The 20458-nt window shown below is 38.8% G+C and overlaps 1 protein-coding gene across 3 annotated transcripts in view; it reads left to right on the top strand.

The window, feature by feature from the left end:
* The window catches only part of UST (uronyl 2-sulfotransferase), a 158696-nt gene that overhangs the window by 65558 nt on the left and 72680 nt on the right, over positions 1-20458 (top strand). For all 3 annotated transcript variants that reach the window (XM_028723633.2, XM_028723632.2, XM_028723634.2), the window contains exon 5: positions 5251-5404. In XM_028723633.2, coding sequence (XP_028579466.2) covers positions 5251-5404 — 154 coding nt within the window. The remainder of the gene's footprint in view (positions 1-5250; positions 5405-20458) is intronic.

Below are 20458 nucleotides of genomic sequence, written 5' to 3'. Positions count from 1 at the left end.
CATGGGGACACCAGTGATCGCATATAGTGTGGTAAAAATCCATTGTGTCAATTTACTCTGAAATATAGCCCTAAACTTTTTGGCGTATTGCAATTCAACTGTTTCACGCTTTAGTCTCCTTCTGAAGTTCCTTTGTTTAAGGGTAGTCACCATAAGGTCTGTCTTGTATCTTGGAAGGCTGGTATGTCCCCTCACTGGCTTCATTGCCATTTCTGATGTCAATTTTTTGTCCATTTATTCTTAATAGCTTAGATACTGTTATGTTTGCCTTATGGAGAAAGACACTATTAGAATATGATGGCACATATTGCAGTGAAATATGAGCAAGTGATAGAACCCCTGATGTTGTGGATGATAATAGGACGTCCTGTAATAGTATTGCCAGAGAAGATAGGTGGACAGAGGTGGTATTTGAGTCAAACACAGGGTCTGGTTCCAGTGTCTATATCACTGTTGTGTGCCTTTTTGTGTAGCTGTTTTAGAGTGGCTGGGGTGAGCTGGGTGGAAGTATAGTCCTGCCACCCAAGCATGAGAAGAAGGTGTGTAGAAGTTATATTCCTAGCTTTAACAGAATATATTTTCTTAAATATTGGAAGTTAGAGAACGGAATAAATTAGGCAGCCTAAATATTTTTACAGTCTCAGTGTACTTGTTGATCATCTGAGCAGCACCCCTGAGCTTATACCTTTATGTGCAGTGTTTAGTTGATATGTAAGATTGTAGGTAGAACCTGACACCACAATGATACTACACTTATGCAGTGGATGCACAGAGGAATGGCAGTAATGCGGTCTGAGTTCTTCTTATGTGAGAGAGCTACATAGATGGAAAGTATAATCTTTAAAATTACACATTTCAGTTTGCTGCAGTGGATCATTAGGTCATTATAATAATTTATAGCTCATATTCAATTACTTATTTGAAGCACACTCCCCCACCCTGATTATCCCCCCACCCCAATTAAGCAGCTATATAGCTCAGATTAATAAAAATTTCTGACCTTTTAATCAGCCCTGCATTCTATAAACTGACACTTTCCATTTTGCCTGAGGAAGAATTCTATGCAGCAGTTGAGAGGCCACACATTTACTAGTTAGCCTAATAAAGATGGTTTTGCATTATTAAACAACAAGAACAAGAACAATAATTTTAAAAATGTTTGCCATTTTTAAACAGAAAGGAAAGTTAACCCTTTTTCAAATAGGCACTAAGAGAGGCTTGTCCTCAAAGGAGCAAAATTCAAACTATGGAGTAGAGAAATTATGGGAGGGGAAAAGAAATTCATAAGTAAGGCATTTAACCTTCCCATGATTCATTTCCTTGGCAATGGGCCTGTACCTGACTAAACCATCAACTGAAATGCCAGGGTATGTGCAGTTGAGGTACAGCTTATGTGCCCTAAGCTTCAGAAAGAAAGATTCTAGCTCTCAACTTCCCCCAGCTGTTTAAATGGGGGGAGGGGAATACAATAAATACTTTTTAGCTTAGGCAATTGCTTTAGTTACCATGTTATGTAAATGTAAATAGGAGAAGGGTGGAGGTGCCTACAATACAATCTGAATGTGTCATGATGAAATGATGTATGCTCTGGAAAGATGTTTAGAACTCCTGGGCTCATTGCTCACTGTCGATGAAATTCTAATCTCCTTTATGCCAATGGGAGGCTTGCCACTGACTCTACTGCAGCCAGTATTGCATTGTGCTGCAGTAGTTCTTTCCACCGTCAGCTAAGTTTTGCATTTACCAAAGATTTGGGCAACCTTCCTCATCCCCTTACTTAGTTCAGCAGACACTGAGCTATGTAAAGGACTTTTAAGAACTTGCCTCAGTTTTGAACCTGGCACCATTTGAGCCACATTAGGTAACAACACAGCATATAGATGGGGTAGAAGGGCTACCGTTTTGGCTTTTCATTTTTTTAACACTAGGCGTTTTGAATTTAAGAGGGGAATAAGCAGCATATACTAATGTGGGAACCTCTGTTTCCCCTCTTCCAAATTTTGGAGCCATACTTTAAGCAGTGCTTTGGGGATAGAGACTTTGAACTAAATTATCTCAGTTTTTGTGGTGTGTAGAGATGATTGATGTAACTACATATGTGTATCCTAAATCAATTATGTTCTTCAAATTACTTCAGAGAGCCTAGAGGTTCTTGGATTGCAAGAAGTGAGAACTTTCAAACATAATAAATGCTTTAATTTTATAGAGCATTAATGCTTGGGTGAAAAAACACCCAGCATGTGTACATTGGAATGCATAATGATCACGCTGAAGCCTATTTTGCTGCAGGGTGACAGCAATATTTATAGAGCCTGTGATAGGTAGAAGGAGCAACTGAAGAGAGTGTCTTAGGGATCATCTACTCTTCTACTTTGTGCCATGCATAGAAAGCAAGGGTCCAAACGGTTTGTCACTTGACCCCCACTTTCTAGGCATAGATCTGAGCGGTTTTCCCCTTGACCCATTCCTTTCCAAGGGAAAACTTGCTCTTTAGAGAGAAAAAAGGAACAAATGGCAATCCATTTGGGGAAAACCAGAATTGTCATTTGCTGTAATTGAATGCTAAAAAGCGGCTTTCCCTGGGGTACTGCAGTGGGACAAAAGGAAGTGTGGCTAAGCCCTGACAGGACCAAAACAGGATAGAAGTGTTAACAATAAAAATCAACAATAATGCATAAGGATATGGAGAGAAGGGAGAAATGTTTAGGTGGAAATGGGGAATCTGAGCATATGAATGAATTGAAAAGAAGCCGGACTTTGAGCTTTTCAGGAACACAACGTTCCAAGCTCTGCCATGGAACTCTGACCCTCACTGAGGGGAAGGCTCTACTCTGGAAATATGGATACTGCAGGAGTCAGTACCAAGGCTCTTAGTTTAATGTAAACAAAGTGGACATTTACTATGTTACTTCATGGTAGCTTAGTCCAACCAGTAAGTGCAGTCATTGGGGTGTTATCGATACCATTAACAAGAAATAAAATAAAATTATATTAACCAAGCTACCCTACTTTAGTTCATGTCAAATGTCAGTCTTAAGATAAATATGCTGTGTTGTTCTGCTCAGAAGAATTACTTAATTTTCTGGAATGTAGAAATAGAATCCTCTGGGGTGTGTCCTTGGCATAACACTACAGGCGAATTCTTCTACCCCTTTGGTTCTATTGGGTTGGGACATGTGGTACTTTGCCAAAAGTAGAGGTTTAGCACTATGAAGCACATTTTGTATATTGCTAGTGTTGTAAAATTGTAGGATTACCTTCATTAGATTTTTCTGCTAAGTTAATCAACTCAGTTTATTGCAGCAATTGACTTCAGCAAGGCAGGAAGAAGAGCACTTTCACATCAATTAGTTCAGTTACCTCTCATGGTTCAATTTAATTCAGTCTACAGGGCATTTTCTAGTAATCATGTTAACATTTTTAATTATTTGTAAAACAAAGCCAAAAAAACCATTCTGCTCATCCTTTTAAAAAATCACTAAGTATCACTTAGTGGGCTGGGTTCAGGCACAGGGGAAAACCATTGTTTTTTGCTATGTGAACAGAGATTGAAAGCATTTTCTTTCCATTTTAAACTAACTGAAGTATCCTGAGATGATCAAACTCAAGAATTATAGTTTGTTTAAACTACAGTTAGTAAGAACAACCATGATCTGAAGAAGCAGTTTGATCCTGATTTGTGATCACTAAGGATAATTTTAAAATACCATAGTACCTACAGCCCATATGTCATAGGAAACTGTAGCCTGCATATGAAAGTGGATGCTTTGAACCTCCTCTTGTAGTATACAAAAGGAGGAGAGGGGAGCCAAAGTAGTAAATTTGGCCACATATGGGTGTGTTTTTTTCCATTTTTTGTGGTTTTGTACAGGTAAACATATAGTTTACATTAAAATCATTTAAAGCATAACCCAATAGACAAATTAGAGTGCAAATTGTTTTATCTTAAGGATACAAAAACTAAGTTAAGTTGTTTTTGCTTAACTTCAGTTCCTGGTCTTGCATACAAAATGTACATACATTGGCTTAGTTAGTTCCCACAAGTTTTTTTTTAATTTCACTACAAGAAAAAACACTTTACTTAGTGGGTAAAGGAGTCGCCCTTTGTGGAAAATACAAGCAAACCAGCACTGTGTTACTTTTCACTCATTTAATTGGTACTGTAATTTGGATATTGTGGCTAAATTTTAACAGTGCTTCCATTCAAATAAATAAGAACTCTTGGGTTGCACTGAAGACTTTCTTTCCAAGGATAACTTGTCACACCTGTGCAATGTTTAACTAATGCTCCAGCCTTCTTAAAATAGAGTTCCGCTGTTTGAAGAAAAGCAGATTAACTAGTGATCAGTACTCTTTTTTTAAAAAAAAAACCCCACACATATTGCTACCATTGCATTTAAGGGTATGCTACTACATGGTTCTAAGTTAGCTGCAAATGCAGCACATAAGTCTGGAATAAGCTTTGTTGAAGACCACAGGGTGCTGCAGGTTTGTATGGAAATCTTCTACAGATAGGGATTGCTCTTCTTGGCTCTAGGTTTGAGGATTCCCATGGGAAAGTGCCCTCTGGTGAGCCCTTTCCTACATCAGTTAGTAAGCATGCCTAGTAGTAGTGGCTGTGAGATTTTGACCACTTCGGCCCATCTGAAGCTGATACAGGCTCGTCTTATCTTGAGCCCAAGGAGAGTAGAAACACACTTGTGATTTTAACTGTTGTCACTACAAGCCTGGTGGATGGTCTAGGAATGCCAGAAACAGTATTGAAACTAAGTAGTTGTGGATGGACCTGACGATCAAAACCACTGGGAGTCCTACATAAAAGCAGAATATAAATACAGTAAACACTTTCTTTGATGTACAGTTTTAAAAATAAAATAAATAGTGCCTTTGAATACTGCTATATAATATGTGGTACACAGAAACTTGATTAAAGTCAAACTGACAACCATGTGATTTATCATCAGTAAGATGAGATTCCCTAGTAAGCTTCAGTAAAATAAATTTTGTTGATTACAGTGTGCTTTTCTAATACTAAGATGCCAGATTACAGTGTGCTTTTTCTAATGTGTAGCATTTAACCCCTGCTTTAAGGGACAGAAAAGCCTTATACTTGTGGCTTCAGAAATAATATTGTAGTTGTAATTTTAATTTTTTTAAAAAATGCAAGAAACAACCTCCTCAGATACTGAAGTTTTACATTTTTTGACATGGCGGTCTGTGATTTGATTTTTCTTTGTTTCTGTTGTCCAGGTTTGGAGGAGACCAACCAGTATACATTAATATTATTAGAGATCCCATCAACCGTTTTTTATCCAACTACTTTTTCCGCCGCTTTGGAGATTGGAGAGGGGAGCAGAACCACATGATCCGCACCCCAAGCATGAGACAAGAAGAGAGATACTTAGTAAGTTCTGAATTCTTAAGTCTTTCATAACGTCAATCTATTGAACTTCATAGCTTTGCTTCTGCTAGATTTCAGACTCTCTGCAGATATATTGTACTTCCACATTCTCTTATCTGGAGTTGGATGTTACATTTTATGTTTATCTTTTGATCACATTTTGTTGCTAAGTGGCTCTGCCCCACTACCTTCTCAGAGGCCCTTGGTGAAAGCTCTCGCCTGGCATCTACCAGAAAGGCCAGACTGCTGAACGAGATCCTTTGTGCCAGCAGACTTTGATAGGAGTTGCCTGGAAGAGCAGGATGCAAAATGCTGCCTGAATAATCCTGTTTCTCCGTGAACGCCATATAATTTATGTTCCTGTACTAGATTTAGGTGTGATTTTTATTTTTATAATCTTTGGGAGCCACTCAGGCTATAAAGCTGGATATAACCATTCAAAATACAGTGGTACCTTGGGTTAAGAACTTAATTCGTTCTGGAGGTCCATTCTTAACCTGAAACTGTTCTTAACCTGAAGCAAGACTTTAGCTAATGAGGCCTCCCGCTGCTGCCGCTGCGCTGCCGCTGCACAATTTCTGTTCTCATCCTGAAGCAAAGTTCGTAATCCGAGGTACTATTTTTGGGTTAGCGGAGTCTGTAACCTGAATCATCTGTAACCCGAGGTACCACTGTAAGTACAAATACAGTGGTACCTCTGGTTACGAACTTAAATCGTTCTGGAGGTCCGTTCTTAACCCGAAACCGTTCTTAACCTGAGGCGCGCTTTCGCTAATGGAGTCTCCCGCTGCACGCACGCATGCCCCAGCACAAGATTTCTGTTCGCATCCTGGGACAAAATTCGCAACCAGGAGCGTTTGTAACCAGAGGTACCATTGTAGATGTGTTAAGTCAGAAATGAATTAGTTAGCTCTGGCATTTAAAGTGAGGCAAAGTTGTTCAGAAGCATTTGGGTAGTTGTGGTTTAACTTTCTTGATTTCTCTGACTCATCCCAATCTCTGTTTTAGTAGATTTTGAATATGGAGTATCAAGTGATTTCTAAAATAACACATAGTGGTACTTGGGCTGCATTACTATACCATACATCAGCTAAGGACATATAGTAACTGGACATACAGTGGTACCTCGGGTTAAGAACTTAATTCGTTCTGGAGGTCCGTTCTTAACCTGAAACTGTTCTTAACCTGAGGTACCACTTTAGCTAATGGAGCCTCCCACCGCCACACGATTTCTGTCCTCACCCTGAAGCAAAGTTCTTAACCCGAGGTACTTTTTCTGGGTTAGCAGAGTCTGTAACCTGAAGGATCTGTAACCCGAGGTACCACTCTATAGTCAAACCATTCTTAGAATATGGGAGTTGAAGCAAGGAGACGCATGCTCCAATCCCTACTCAGCCAGAGTCACCTTGGGCTGGCTACTATCTCTCTTCCCAACCTACTTCACAGGATTATGTGGTTACCATGGGGGACCATTTCTTAATGATATGTTGATGTTTAGGCTACTCTGCCCCTTAAACTATATGCTTACTTTGGCCCAGGAAATGCACATAATTTATTGGAAAAGAAAATTACCTCAATGCTGGCATGTTGCAAAATTTCTAAATATTTAGATAGAAATCTAATAACAGGCATAAAATGTTATAATGAGTTTTTTTTTTAAATGAAATGCTTATGTGTAAAACATTCCAGTTCAGTTGCAGTGGAGATAATAATAATTAATCAGTAGCTTTCCACATATATGTTTCAAGGTGATGCACGCAATATAATAAAAAGCAGGTTAGAAACGGCATAGAAAATAACAGCAAATGAACCGAAAAACAATAAAAGGAGGCAACTGTGGCAGAGACCTGTGCTTCCAGCCAGGAAAGCTTGCCAGAACAAAATGTCTTCAATTCTTTCTGAAAAGTGCAGGTAGTGGATGTCTATGTCATATGGCAGAAACACTGTTTTGTAGAGCAGGGGCAGCCACACTACAAGCTCTGCTCTGTATTACTGTGGAGTGAGTTTGTGATCAGTTTTGAACCTCAGAAGAAAATCTCTTGCAGACCACAGTGAACTACTAGTTATATAAAGGATAAGGTGGTCTCTCAAGTAACGTGGAAGCAGACCATTTGTTGCAATTACACCAGGCTTCCCTTGAGACTGTAAGGTTTAAATGGCTTTTGGATGCTGATTTGATGAGGCTATGGAATTTTTTGGTGGCTGAATGTTTTTAGTGGTTTGGCCTTTTCTAGTTGCTTTTGTTTTGTTTTTATCTTGTGGTGTTTTTGATATAAGCTGTCTTGAACATAAAAAGGGAAGTAAATCAATATCTCATTTAAATAAAAATAATCTGAGTTTATAAAAGTGAAAATTAATAGTCATTTGCCTGCAGTTCTGTAGTTTATTCCTTTCATTATTCAATACAGTATGTGCATGTGATAGATAGATAGATAGATAGATAGATAGATAGATAGATAGATGATAGAATGTTTTGACAGAAGAATCTTAATTTGTGGCCACATACCACAAATTTACAATGCAATTCTAAATAGATTTACTCAGAAGTGAGTCCCATTATGTTTATGGTTGTTTATGATTACAAACTATAGCTTAATGAAGTTAGCAGGCTTCAGTGAACTGAATGTCTCATTGTCCACTAGAACTATTGGACATTCAGCATAAAGGTGAACACTGGAAGATTCAGGACAGATGAAAGAAAGTACAGTGGTACCTCGGGTTACAGACGCTTCAGGTTACAGACTCTGCTAACCCAGAAATAGTACCTTGCGTTAAGAACTTTGCTTCTTGATGAGAACAGAAATCGTGCGGTGGTGGCGCTGTGGCAGTGGGAGGCCCCATTAGCTAAAATGGTACCTCAGGTTAAGAACAGTTTCAGGTTAAGAACGGACCCCCAGAACGAATTAAGTTCTTAACCTGAGGAACCACTGTACTTATTCACACAGCACATAGTTAAACTATGGAACTCACTCCCACAGGAAGCAGTAGTGGCCACAAACTTGCATAATTTCAAAATAGCATTGACAGATTTATGGAGGAGAGAGCTAGGATAGCTGTGGCCATGATAAATGTGCTCTGCCTCCACAGTTAGTCGTGCTTCTGAATGCCAGTTGCTGGAAACCACTGGAGGGCAGAGTGCTGTTGTGTTCTAATGCTTCTTGTGAGTTTCCCACAGGCATCTGGATGGCCAATGTGAGAATAGGATGCTGGTCTTTGGCCTGAAAGAACATGTTTTCTTAGAGCGTTGCTGCCATTTCTGCTTTGTCCGATAGCAGTTGTTTCTCCATCTCTACTCCACCTCTTTCAATTATAAACTAGAATCTTATGAACAATCATAGTTTATATTTGGTATAACACTAGTTTGCCAGTAAATAAATGTAGATTAGTTGACTGGATATTCTGTTAGGCCTGTTACACCAATTCCTTTAAACTTGTGTTCCATCTACTTAATAATTACAAACTCATTGTAAATATTTCTGAATGTCACAGTATGTATTATAAAGAGTCTGTTGGGACAGGGAATTTTAATGTGAGCTTTTTCTGAGAGCATATTAATAGCTTTCCATTATGTGTGCAGTTTGCATGTGTTTATGTTCTTTGATATGTGCAAGAGACAGAAGAGTATGGAAAAGCGTATTTATGCCAAAGTCTTTGGGAACATCACTGTAGAAAATGTGAAACGTTTCTAGTACACTTTGTACCTCAAGACTTTTGCTAAGTGTTACATGTGCTCTGCTTTCATGTGACGTAGGAGTCAAGTGCTGGCTGTCTCTCAAGTGTTCTCTTGAAAATGAAAAACTAGGTAGCATTTAGGCCTTCCAGGCTAGTTTTAAAGTCTTTGAGGTTACCTATGGTGCGTAACTTCAGAACTATGTTCAGCTACAACATAGTGGATTTAAATATCTTTTAAGATAGCCCTGTGGCCTAAAATATTGTTGGGTGAACTGAAAGCTTTCTCATTATAAACACTTACTGTTTCTTCTGTTTTGTATAGAAAGGCCTAATCGTTTTCTTGGATTATCGTCCTTTTTGGCAGTCTTTGCTTGACAGTTGTCCTCCTCAAAGAACACTGTTATTTGTATTTGAGGAAAGTACTGGCTGGCTGCCAATAAAATGTGTTACAACAAGTCAGTTGTTCTCAATGGTAAAGATGTGTGTGCTTTTTTTTTTTTTTTTGGTGTGGGTTTCCCCCCGCCCCAATGGTCGTGATTTCCAACCAAATGTTCTTTGCAGTGCAAAAGATATATTAAAGCGGATCCAGTTGTGAATTGGTTGTTTCAACCAGCTATGAGGAAAACGAAGGCTGCCACTATGCTACATGTTTTGTGACACTCCCCTTGAAGATGGTTCAAGGTTGCAGCTGGTGCAGAACATGGCAACCTGCCCTTTTTGACAGGGGAAGTGAATAGGTCGTGCTGTATTAATGCTAGAGGCTGTGCTAGTTTCTGTTTGTATTCTGCTCCAAATATCTGGGACCCACTTGATTAGACGATCCAAGAGTCTAACTTGGCATGCCAGCTTCATACAGCTTTATGTATGTTGAAGACGATCCCATATGGTAAGCCCATGTGGTCTTTTGATTGTGTTCTCTGTGTTCTATATGTGAGCAATGTTACTGAAACGAACATACCCTGCTATTCTTAAGAACATTGGGGAGCCTTGCTCCAAACACTCGATTCTTCAGTAGTGAGAAGCATAGTAACATAGAACTGGACTTTCTAGTGGTAACAACACCCTTTGCTGTGTAATGTCTTCCACACAAATGTTTATAGCCACCCTATAATGACAGGTCTCTGGATAGCTTACAGGGTTTAAATAATAGAAAATTTACAACCAAACAAAATGCAACTAAATTATAAAATCATACCTTACTTTAAAACAGCAAGGAAAAGAAACTTTGTAGCCACTAGTTTAAAACTGAAGGCAAAACACAAAGTTTCAGAACTTCTCCTTGCTCAGGTTGGAGTACGTGCCCACCAATATAATAGCATGAAAATTTCATGGGAAACTGGTAGTAGATAATGAAACTATTTCAAACATTCACAGGAAGTAGTTTAGATCAGGTCTTTTTAGTTTCTGAAAATGACAGCTGTAAGCATGGCTGCTAGGAGGAAAGGTTTATTCTTGATTTTTAAAAAAATACAGAACTGCAATTATTTATTGGGTTGTTGTAGATATTGTTTGGTTTGTTAGAGCCAAATGGACCTCTTGGCACCCATGTGAAGATGTAAATTTAATAAGTGAAATTCTTATTGACTTCACCCCTGAGGTATAACTTAAACTTCAGAGCTGTGTTTTAGCTTTTTGACCTATCAAAATGTTCATTGTCTCCTTATGCTTGCCCCGTGTGCTCTGTAAGAAACAAAGGATTAAACTTCTCACCAGTGACTATGTTACCAAATGTGATGTGCTACTGCCTCAAAGTACCAAGGTTTGGGCCTTTGAAATATCGAAAATGTTTGTGGAAAATTCCACTGACCATTTGGAATCTTAGGGTAAATATAGCTTCATGCCTTGAGTCTGCTCCAAAGAAAACAGCAATTTGTACAAAATGTTGGATAAGCTGTTTTAAGTGTTTTGGTGAATGTCTGTGTTTATCAAGACTTTACTTAAAGCCAGCAAGTCTTTTATCCAAAGCCAGATACAGTATAAGCAGCTGCTGCATGGTGTGTGCACAACTTTGCTACTCGAATTGACTTTGGGAAAAGCTAAAGTGCTGTCTGCCTTTCTATCCCCCAGCTACTGATATTAAAACAGGCTGCTTTATAAGTCAATACCAGCCCTTTGCCCCTTGGTCGTTTTTGTTGCCATTTTCTGCATGTTTTCCAGCTTTCTAGTATCCTTTTCAAGATGCAGGAACCGAAATTGATGTGCTTGCACTATAAATTTCTACCCCTTTCCTCATGTTCTCCATGGGATTCATCCTTCTCAGTTATTATACACTGGGTCAACACCATCAATCTGCTATCCATAAAAACACAAGAAGAGCTCTTAATGTCTCAGACCTTTTAATTCAGCAACCTGTTCTCACAGTAGCCAACCAGATGCCTACGCGAAGCTATCCATCTGGAATTCCCCAGGTCTTCACAAACATACTGGCTCTGACAGTGGAGGTAGTACACCACCATCATAGCTGATATCTTTATATATCATGATATCAAGATCTGTCTCCTGGTCAGTCACTGCCAACTCAGACCCCCACAGTGTATATGTGAAGTATATGTGATTTGGATTTCAGCAGACTTGGCTGCCTCACTGATCCATCCCTAACTCCAGATCATTTATGACCACTACAGGTCCTTGCAGGACCCCACTTCTTACAACTCTTCATTGTGATAACTGGCCATTCCTGCTCTCTACTACTCCTTCTTTATCCAGATGCTGATCTACAAGAGGACCTGTCTCTTTCCCAACAACTACAAACTTTACTCGGGAACCTGCAGTGAGGGACTTTATGACAAACTTTTGCAAGTCCATGGAATTTGGTGTCTACCAGCTCATCCCTCTCTACTTGCTTATGAAGACTCCCAGAGAACTCTGATATTGCTAGAAATATTAAAATAAATGAAACATATTGTAACTATTCATAGTAAAATATAAATGCCATGGAAGCTTTTGGCAAGATAAACTAATAAAACAACTTGTTGCTATTCCAGAATACTAGAGAGATGGAAAAAGACTTTCCTCGCTTTTATTTAACAAAAAAAAAGTTACCTACAGTCAAGTGTTTGGAAAATATAAATTACAAGTACAAATAGAAATAGAAAAGTAAACCAGGTTCTCTCCCAGTGTGACTTGGCCGTCTGCATTGTACCATCGCATGGGCTGCTGTGGGTATGTGTAAATGCCATGCTCTTCCCCAATGAATCATTGCCCTTCATTTGAACAGATTCAAGGTAATATGGGCTAAGTCAGCTAAATACAGATTGCATGTAACACAATTTGCTGTTGCTTATTGTAAAATAAGGACAAGGACCTTTTAGCTCCACCCATTAAAATGTTCCAGGTGAGATGCTCTCATGGAAGCTGGTGAAGTTGTTGGTTAATTGACAAGTTACTGAAACACGCTGTTCTAGGGCCACTTTCCACTGCCCTTTTATTGTAGGTTAGCTCCAGAAAATGTGCCTAGCTTTGGAGAAAGGGTGGAGAATTCCCCAGGCATGAGCACCTTTGTGTGAGCCCTGGATAGAATCTTTTATTTCAAACCTAGCTTCAAGGCAACAGAGTAAGAGATTTACTGTAAATTAGTCTTCATGCCATTTTATTTGGCCATTATAGGGAGAGCGTGCTGATCTCTCAATTTCCCATTGGAAGCATGAAAATTGGCAGCTTCAGCATGACTTTCAACTAGGTATTGGCAGGTTGTCAATAAGAACTCATGATAGAGCACCACTTTAGAGATCTCTGTTGAAAACATTGATCAGAGAAAATCAAAGGCAGAAGAACATTGCTTCTTCTGATGTGTTTGAAGAAGAGACTAATTTGCAAATTATTGATCATAGTCTTTGAACAACTGCCTGAAGGTTCACAAGAAACTGCTTGCTACAGCAAATGCATTAAAAATGCAAAAATATAGTCCTTAAGTCTATGATAAATGCCAGAGACCTTTTATAATTATGAATTTAAATTTCTTAAATGCCTAAAGTTAAGGCAAACTAGTATAAACTGATCTAATAAGGAAAATATATGGATATCCAGCTGCAATAAAATGTTTTGCATCAATAGCTTGCAGCACACACACAAAAACACACATTTAGAACTGAAAATGCATAGATACAATTTTATGCATTTTAAAATGCAGTTTGCATTTTCTAAAGCAAATAAGTACAGTACAATGAAAACCAATCTGAATGCAGACTGTGAAGTCCTTCAAGGGAGGGCTCCATGCCTTCAAGATAAATGTTTATATAGTATTAAAAATCCATTGAAAACAGAGTGTGGTTCATAGCAGTAAATTGTCTCTCAAGCCTATGGATTAAAAGGCTAAGCCAAGGAAGACATAATCAAGTCAGAATGCACTAGGTTGCATGAAGATTTCGCAATCAATTGTGCCTTCTGGAAACTGAAGGGACATGCACTCAATAAATCTGGGTGAGTTGTGGCACTTGTAACCGGTCACATCACAGACACGGTATCTGGTGTTTGCTTGAAATGCTTACATATACTGGTGCTAGCTGGTTTGGGGGAAATGTGCATTAGCAACTAAATAATGTGATTTCAGTAAAGTCATCCCAGCAGCAAAAACTGTACAGTAGCCAAAGATCTTTGGATGCAGCACTACAACTGCATGAAGAAGACAGATTATGTGAAAATATTTGTCAAAGGGGCAATATTTGTTCTTTGGGAACAGCTACAGTTTGCAGGCTTATTACTGAGGTCTGGCTGTGAGTTAGAAATATGCCTCATAATTCCTTGGTTCAGCATATGAACTTAGCAACTTGGTATGCTTCTCTTTTAAAAATGTGTTCTTCTCCAGTTAGAGAACGTCCATCCGTTTTTCTGGCTGCTTCTCCTATGGCACTCTATGCTGTTAAAGCAGGCAGGGAGAGGGGGCTTATATTTCTATACTTCTACCCTGGGATGTTTACTGCCTTTTCAGTTATGATGTATCACTTAACTATGATTAAAGCTGGTATTTGCTCTGAGGAAGGAAGGGTTTGCACACTGTGAGCACATGATCCCAAGGTGTGTCTGCAGTCTCTTTCCTGTAGTGAAGAGCTACCCAGTGTTAACCTCCACTTGAGTCCCTTTCAACTGTCTGCAACCATCGTGGAGAAATGAGCCCATCAGAGTGAGTCAACACTCCAGCCCCCCTCTCACATTACTTATGGCATGGTGTAGAAATGGGCTGCATGACCACACCTCTGTCCTATGACTACACCTGATTCCCCAGCACACATACATTAGCATAGACCACTGAGCTAGGGAAGCCTGCATGGGTATACCTCTCTGTGTGTAGACTTTCACTAGATCCTGGAACCCTGATTCCACAAAGTTCTGTGCACAATGGCTTTCCCACTTCAGTGTCCATGCTCAGAGCCAGCTATAGGGGATGGGGGCTAGACAGGTTTTTTGCCCCAGGTGAAGCCTCCAGAGGGATGCCAGTGAGGCTGTGTGTGTGTGTGTGTGTGTGTGTGTGTGTGTGTGTGTGTGCAAATGCACGTGGGGGGTTGCCAAACTGGGTCTTTGACCTGGGTGGAAAAAAAGCCTAGCTTCACCCCTGTCCATGGCTAACTCATGGTGAGTGCGGACAAAGGCAAAGGTGCATCTCCTTACTATACTTTTCCCTCCTAATGTGTAAAAATGGCCTCCCTCTTTCCTGACAATCACAGATTTATCATGGCTTTGCTACTATCCAATTTTATGATGTACTTCATAGCTAGCACAACACACTTGCAACAATTTTTTTGTCCAGTCCTGACTCATGAGTCACATTGCTTCCTGTGACAGTAATCTTGTTCCTTGGAATCATCATGTTACCAATTTCTGGAAGATAAAGAGGAGTAAGGGGATTCTGGGGTTTTTTTTTTTTTTTTTTTTTTTTTTTATTAAATCATTTTTCCTTTGGTGGTAACTGTGGCCATGCATAGGGTTATGGACTGGAAACTGTAGCTTGTCACCCCAGCAGTCTTGTGTGGACATTGAAATAATGCTGTTGGCCTTATTGTAGTCTCTGGTGGACTCTTACCCTTTCTTGAAACACCCACACAATCTGGCACAGTGCATTATCACTGGCACATCTCCTTGCAACGGGCCCCATGGTGGAATAGTATTGGCTGCAAACCTTTGGCTCAAATAGCATTGGCAGCCTGTGCATGCAGTTTTGCACCACATCTGCTAAGCATATGGTTTCCTTTAGCCATCCCCCTGCATTCATAAGCAAGATCAAGTTCTACTAACATTAAAAAATGGAAATTTAAACAAGCTGATAATGAACTTCTCTGGAAAATGTTTTAATAATGCATTTTTATATATAATAGAATCAGAGGATTGTGGCGTTGGAAGGGACCCCAAGGGTCATCTAGTCCAACTCCCTGCAATGCAAGAATCCATGGCAGATGGGCACCCAACCTCTGCTTAAAAACCTCCAAGGAAGGAGAGTCCACCACCTTCCGAGGGAGTCTATTCCACTGTCAAACAGCTCTTACATTCAGAAAGTTCTTCCTGATTTTTAGTCAGAATCGCCTTTCTCATAACTTGATTTACTGGTTTGGGTCCTACCTTCTGGAGCAGGAGAAAACCAGCTTGCTCCATCTTCCATATGATAGCCCTTGAAATATTCGAAGATGGCTATCATATCTCCTCTCCCATCTCCTCTTATCCAGGCTAAACCTGCCCAACTCCCCTAACCGTCCTTCATAAGACTTGGTTTCCAGACCCTTGATCATCTTGGTTGCCCTCCTCTGCACATGTTCCAGCTTGTCAATGTCCTCCTTAAATTTTGGTGCCCAGAACTTGGGTTGGTCTGACCAAGGCAGAATAGAGCAGTACTATTACTTCCTTTGATCTGGACCTTAAACTTCAGTTGATGCAGCCAAGACTAGCATTAGGTTTTTTCGCTGCTGCATCACACTATTGACTCATGTTAAGCTTGTGGTCTACTAAAACCCCTAGATCGTTTTTACATGTACTGCTGGCAAGCTAGGTATCCCTCATCTTATATATGGTTGATGATGAAGGTAACCTAATAGTATGTATGTTGATTTCATTTTTAACACGTATGTTTGTAAATATTAAATGGAGGCATTCAACAGGAATCTTCACCCCAGGGGCCCTTCCTTTCCTCCAACTGTATTCCTAAATACCAGGATAGTACCAGCAACCCCTTCCCCTTATAAGCAGAACTGTTTTTGACTCATGCTCTGGGCTATTTGAGTAATTTCCACAGATAATTTTGCTATAGTCTTATAGTGCCTTCTTGGTCAAGAAACTTCCAGATGTGCCACTCTGCTCAAGCCATCATGACTCCTAAATAGCGTAGCTGGACAAGCAGGCTTCAGATCTGTTTATTCTTTTTGTACTTAATTTTGATAATGGTTCCCTATAGATAATGGGATTCAACACTCCTCTCTCCACTTTAGAATGAGCAGAAGAGAGAAACACCTAAGTGACTGTATTATTGAGAGCCCTAATGAGCAGAAATATGGTGTAAAATATAATAGTTTTTTTCAGATATCTATGTAAACTTTAATGGGGTCTTAATTTTCCAAAGTCTGTTTGGGTCATGTGCTTTGCCTTTTAGCTTTGTTTGTTTTCCTATCAGCTCTTTGGTTTCTTTAAAAATCTAGAGGAAAATGGTTCAGAAGTGTAGACTGGATAAATTTAGCCATAAATGCAGAGAAGGGAAGGTGGTCTGGGGTCATGCCAGACAGGATGGAAGAAGTCTAGTTTCCTGTATGACGACCAGCTTGCTCTGTTTGTAAATAATAATGTAATGTAAATAAGCATTTTGGGGGTGGGGGAGTATTAGAAGTTTGGCAAGTGGTTTTGAGGATTCTCACTAGAGCAAGGAAATTTTCTTTGGCTTTCAGTGATGAGCACTGTTGACACAAGCTGTGATGTTAGAAAGGTAAACCCCTTTAGAAGGAGAGTTCACCCCTCACTAGGCTCACACATTGTTTTTTTTTCATATTTTTAATCCATTTCCCTCTTTTTAGTTTTGTTTTCTAGTTGAAAACCATTCATATAGTTCACCACTTCCTCTGCAGCTCTTGTGATATGCCTTCAGTTGACATCTCTCTCCATCTTCATTAGGGAATATATATGAAAGTAGAAAAACCAATTAAATCTAATGGAAAGCTAGGGCAAAATATTTGGTGAAAAAAATGAGATGCCTTTGGTTATATTGTTTAATAATGATGAACTAGATTTGGCTAGTATCTGGAAGTGCATGATTAAGTGCTTAAAAGGCTAAGAACAAGTAAGAGCTACTACAGCTCTCTTTTTTTAACCCTGCTTTTAATCTGTTGCTTTTTATTAGCCATTTCTGTATTGGGACTGTTTTTAACTTTGTGTGATTTTATTTCAAACCACACAGGTGCATTAAGGACAGTACAAAAATGCTGTATGTGAGCATTTTATATCAGTGTTAGAAACTGAGATATGAAAACTAGGAACTAAATGGCAGCTTAAACCGAGGTTATGGGTGCAACAATGGACTGTCTAGGTGTGCTTTTCTATAATAAGAATACAAAGTGAAAATAAATGAACTGCAGCAAAACATTATGTTCATTTTTCATATGGTCTAGTCTTTTCCCTGTCCACCCCCCAAATATTCCTAAGAGGGTCTTTTCTCCAGTCTTCAGAGAGTAGCTGGAACAGGGGAGGCAGAAAAGGGTCCTCTTTACTTTCCACTCTGTAGTTTTAATCTGAAATCTTAGGTGCAGTACTGCACCCAGAGCTCAGAAACTGCTCGCACTAATGAAATTCCCTGTTGCAAAATGCGCCTAGAACAATGGGAGTTTCGAACACTGTTTTATATATCACATTTTGTATATATTATTTCAAATGTGTTTCTGTTGGGAGGGACAGTTCTTAAATTTGTAGGTGCAAGAACTGTCTCAACATAAATGGGGTCAGGATTCAGAAGTTATTTTCGTATGTGCTCTCTCCATGATATTTCCTTATAACTGCACTAAAATTGGTGGTGTTAAACACACACTAGGGAAAGCTATGGTCCACAAATCAGAACCCTGGCTCTCTATAAGAATCAGGCTACAATCCTATACTTGCTTACCTCTGATGTAGAGAGAGGATTGCCCTTGTTTATCTTCAGTTCTAACATCAAGCTATTTAGGGAATGGAATAGTATCTAATGTGAAATCTTATGATGTACCTAAAGCCTGGCTCTTCTGTTTTAACAAAATCCATTCTTCTAAAAGGGTGGTGCAGGTTTGTCTGCTTACATCCATTGTACTATCTGTAGGCACTGGACCAGGAAATCATGCATATCAAGATCTTCTTATTTCCTGTATTATGATTTATAAGAACTTCTAGATGCTTCCTCTGACTTACAAATTTTATAGAAACTTTAATAGCTTATTTCATTTGAAAAAGCAGAAAAGGTCCAGAAAAAATGTCCATTTGTAGTTCTGTCTTCAGTTGCCATACTGATGGTGTACACATGCATTTATATTATTCATGTGATACTTCCAGTTTATTAGATGGCAACCTGAATATCATCAGTTAGCATGGGAAGTAATATGCCATTGCAGATGATTTTAGTCTACATTGTGATAGCTTATACTTGAATATGCTCTTATATAAACCTTTCTGCTTTAAGGTTTATAATTTTTAGCTTGTTTTTTTAATCCTCTTAGTAGTTTTCAAAATATGTTATGCAAACACAGATTTTAACAGGTCTTCTTAAAGCTTAGTTTTCTTAACCAAAGCCAGAAGATAAAGTAGATTTTCATTAGCTGAGAGAAGCCCCTAGGCTTTAAAGGGTTGAGCAGACAAAATCCTGGGACAAACATTTGAGGGGATAAGGTTTTGTAGTCAATAGCCTGCTAACATTCCTTCAACAACAACAACATATCAGAGCTGAAATCAAATTAAAATTCATGCTATTAAAAACAATATAATTATTTTAATTCTATAGTAAGAATTACACAAATATGTACTGTTGAATAATATGCTTTTAAGTGTGCATTGTTGGAGCCATTAGATTAGTGGTATTTAAAACTTTTTCCATTTAAGGTCTATCCTTTTTTAAAAAAAAAATATTTTTATTCAATTTTCAATACAAGATTTACCGGTAAACATACATTTTCAATATTATCACAAATACGTAATTTTGACTTCCTTCAGCTCACCCGCGAATCTTCCGTTTTCTAATCTTCTATCCGCAATTCTAAATTTAACATTGCCTTTTATTTTAAATAAACCTATTCCCTTATTCCCTTTTTTACAGTGTTTCTAATATTATTTCTTCACAAAGCTTCCTGTAAACCCACAAACGTTATTTGCGTATCACAAATGCTTTTCATATAGTCCACAAATTTGCTCCAGTCCTTGGTAAACTTGTGATCTTGTCAGTTTCAGATCCTTCCTGTTAATTTATCTAATTCTGCGTAGAATTAACACATTTTACAAACACAGTACAGTGGTACCTCGGGTTAAGAACTTATGGTAATTCGTTCTGGAGGTCCGTTCATAACCTGAAACTGTTCTTAACCTGAGGTACCACTTTAGCTAATGAGGCCTCCCACTGCCGCCGCACGATTTCTGTTCTCATCCTGAAGCAAAGTTTTTAACCCTAGGTACTATTTCTGGGTTTGTGGAGTCTGTAACCTGAAGTGTCTGTAACCCGAGGTACCACTGTATTCTAATTTGCTAATACATAATTCCTCAAATATGGTTGTGAATATTTATGCTTCATTTTTGGAATACCTCCACAAATTTGTTCAGCACAGTTTGTGCTATTGGAATTGTTACATGAATGTGAAGACTGTGCCAGATTTATACATTTGATTTTGAAACAGTTAAAGATTTAAAAGGGAAAAAACAAACTTGAGAAGATTTGTTGCAGCAAACTCTGCCTCTGACATACATCTGTATAATTTCTGGTCTGAGACTAAATGCATTGTTACTCACTTTTGGAAATTTAATCAGGTTCTTGATAAATTACCACTAACCCACTATCCATATTCATTTTGTCCATTTTAAAGACTATGAATACATGAGCTGAAGGAACTGTTAACTTGCAAGTGTGAAAATTTCAAAAACAATAATGGCTTCCCCACCCCCCACAGGTTTACTCCCAGAAACTTCCTAGCCAATTTGAGGGTATGGTGGAAAGGAGTTCACTGGACAAGTTCCAGATTTCAGCCTCTTTAGCTGCATAAGTGTATACTATAAAACATTGCATTTTAAAGGGATGCATAACTTAACAAAACTTTCTGTAGTTAGATAACTTGTAGCTGAATATTTTGTAAAGGAACTGATATTTCCAATACTCGTGCTGATCTTAAAATTATGGGTGAGATTCAGTGTAGCATGAGCAGCTGTCTGCTTGCACAGCGGCGCTTTTCCTTCTCCATCTCCCTGCAGCTGCCC

The sequence above is a fragment of the Podarcis muralis genome, chromosome 3 (genome assembly GCF_964188315.1).
Source record: "Podarcis muralis chromosome 3, rPodMur119.hap1.1, whole genome shotgun sequence".
Taxonomy (NCBI): Eukaryota; Metazoa; Chordata; class Lepidosauria; order Squamata; family Lacertidae; genus Podarcis; species Podarcis muralis.
The sequence above is the reverse complement of the archived record's forward strand: the minus strand, read 5'-3'. Positions and strand labels throughout refer to the sequence as shown.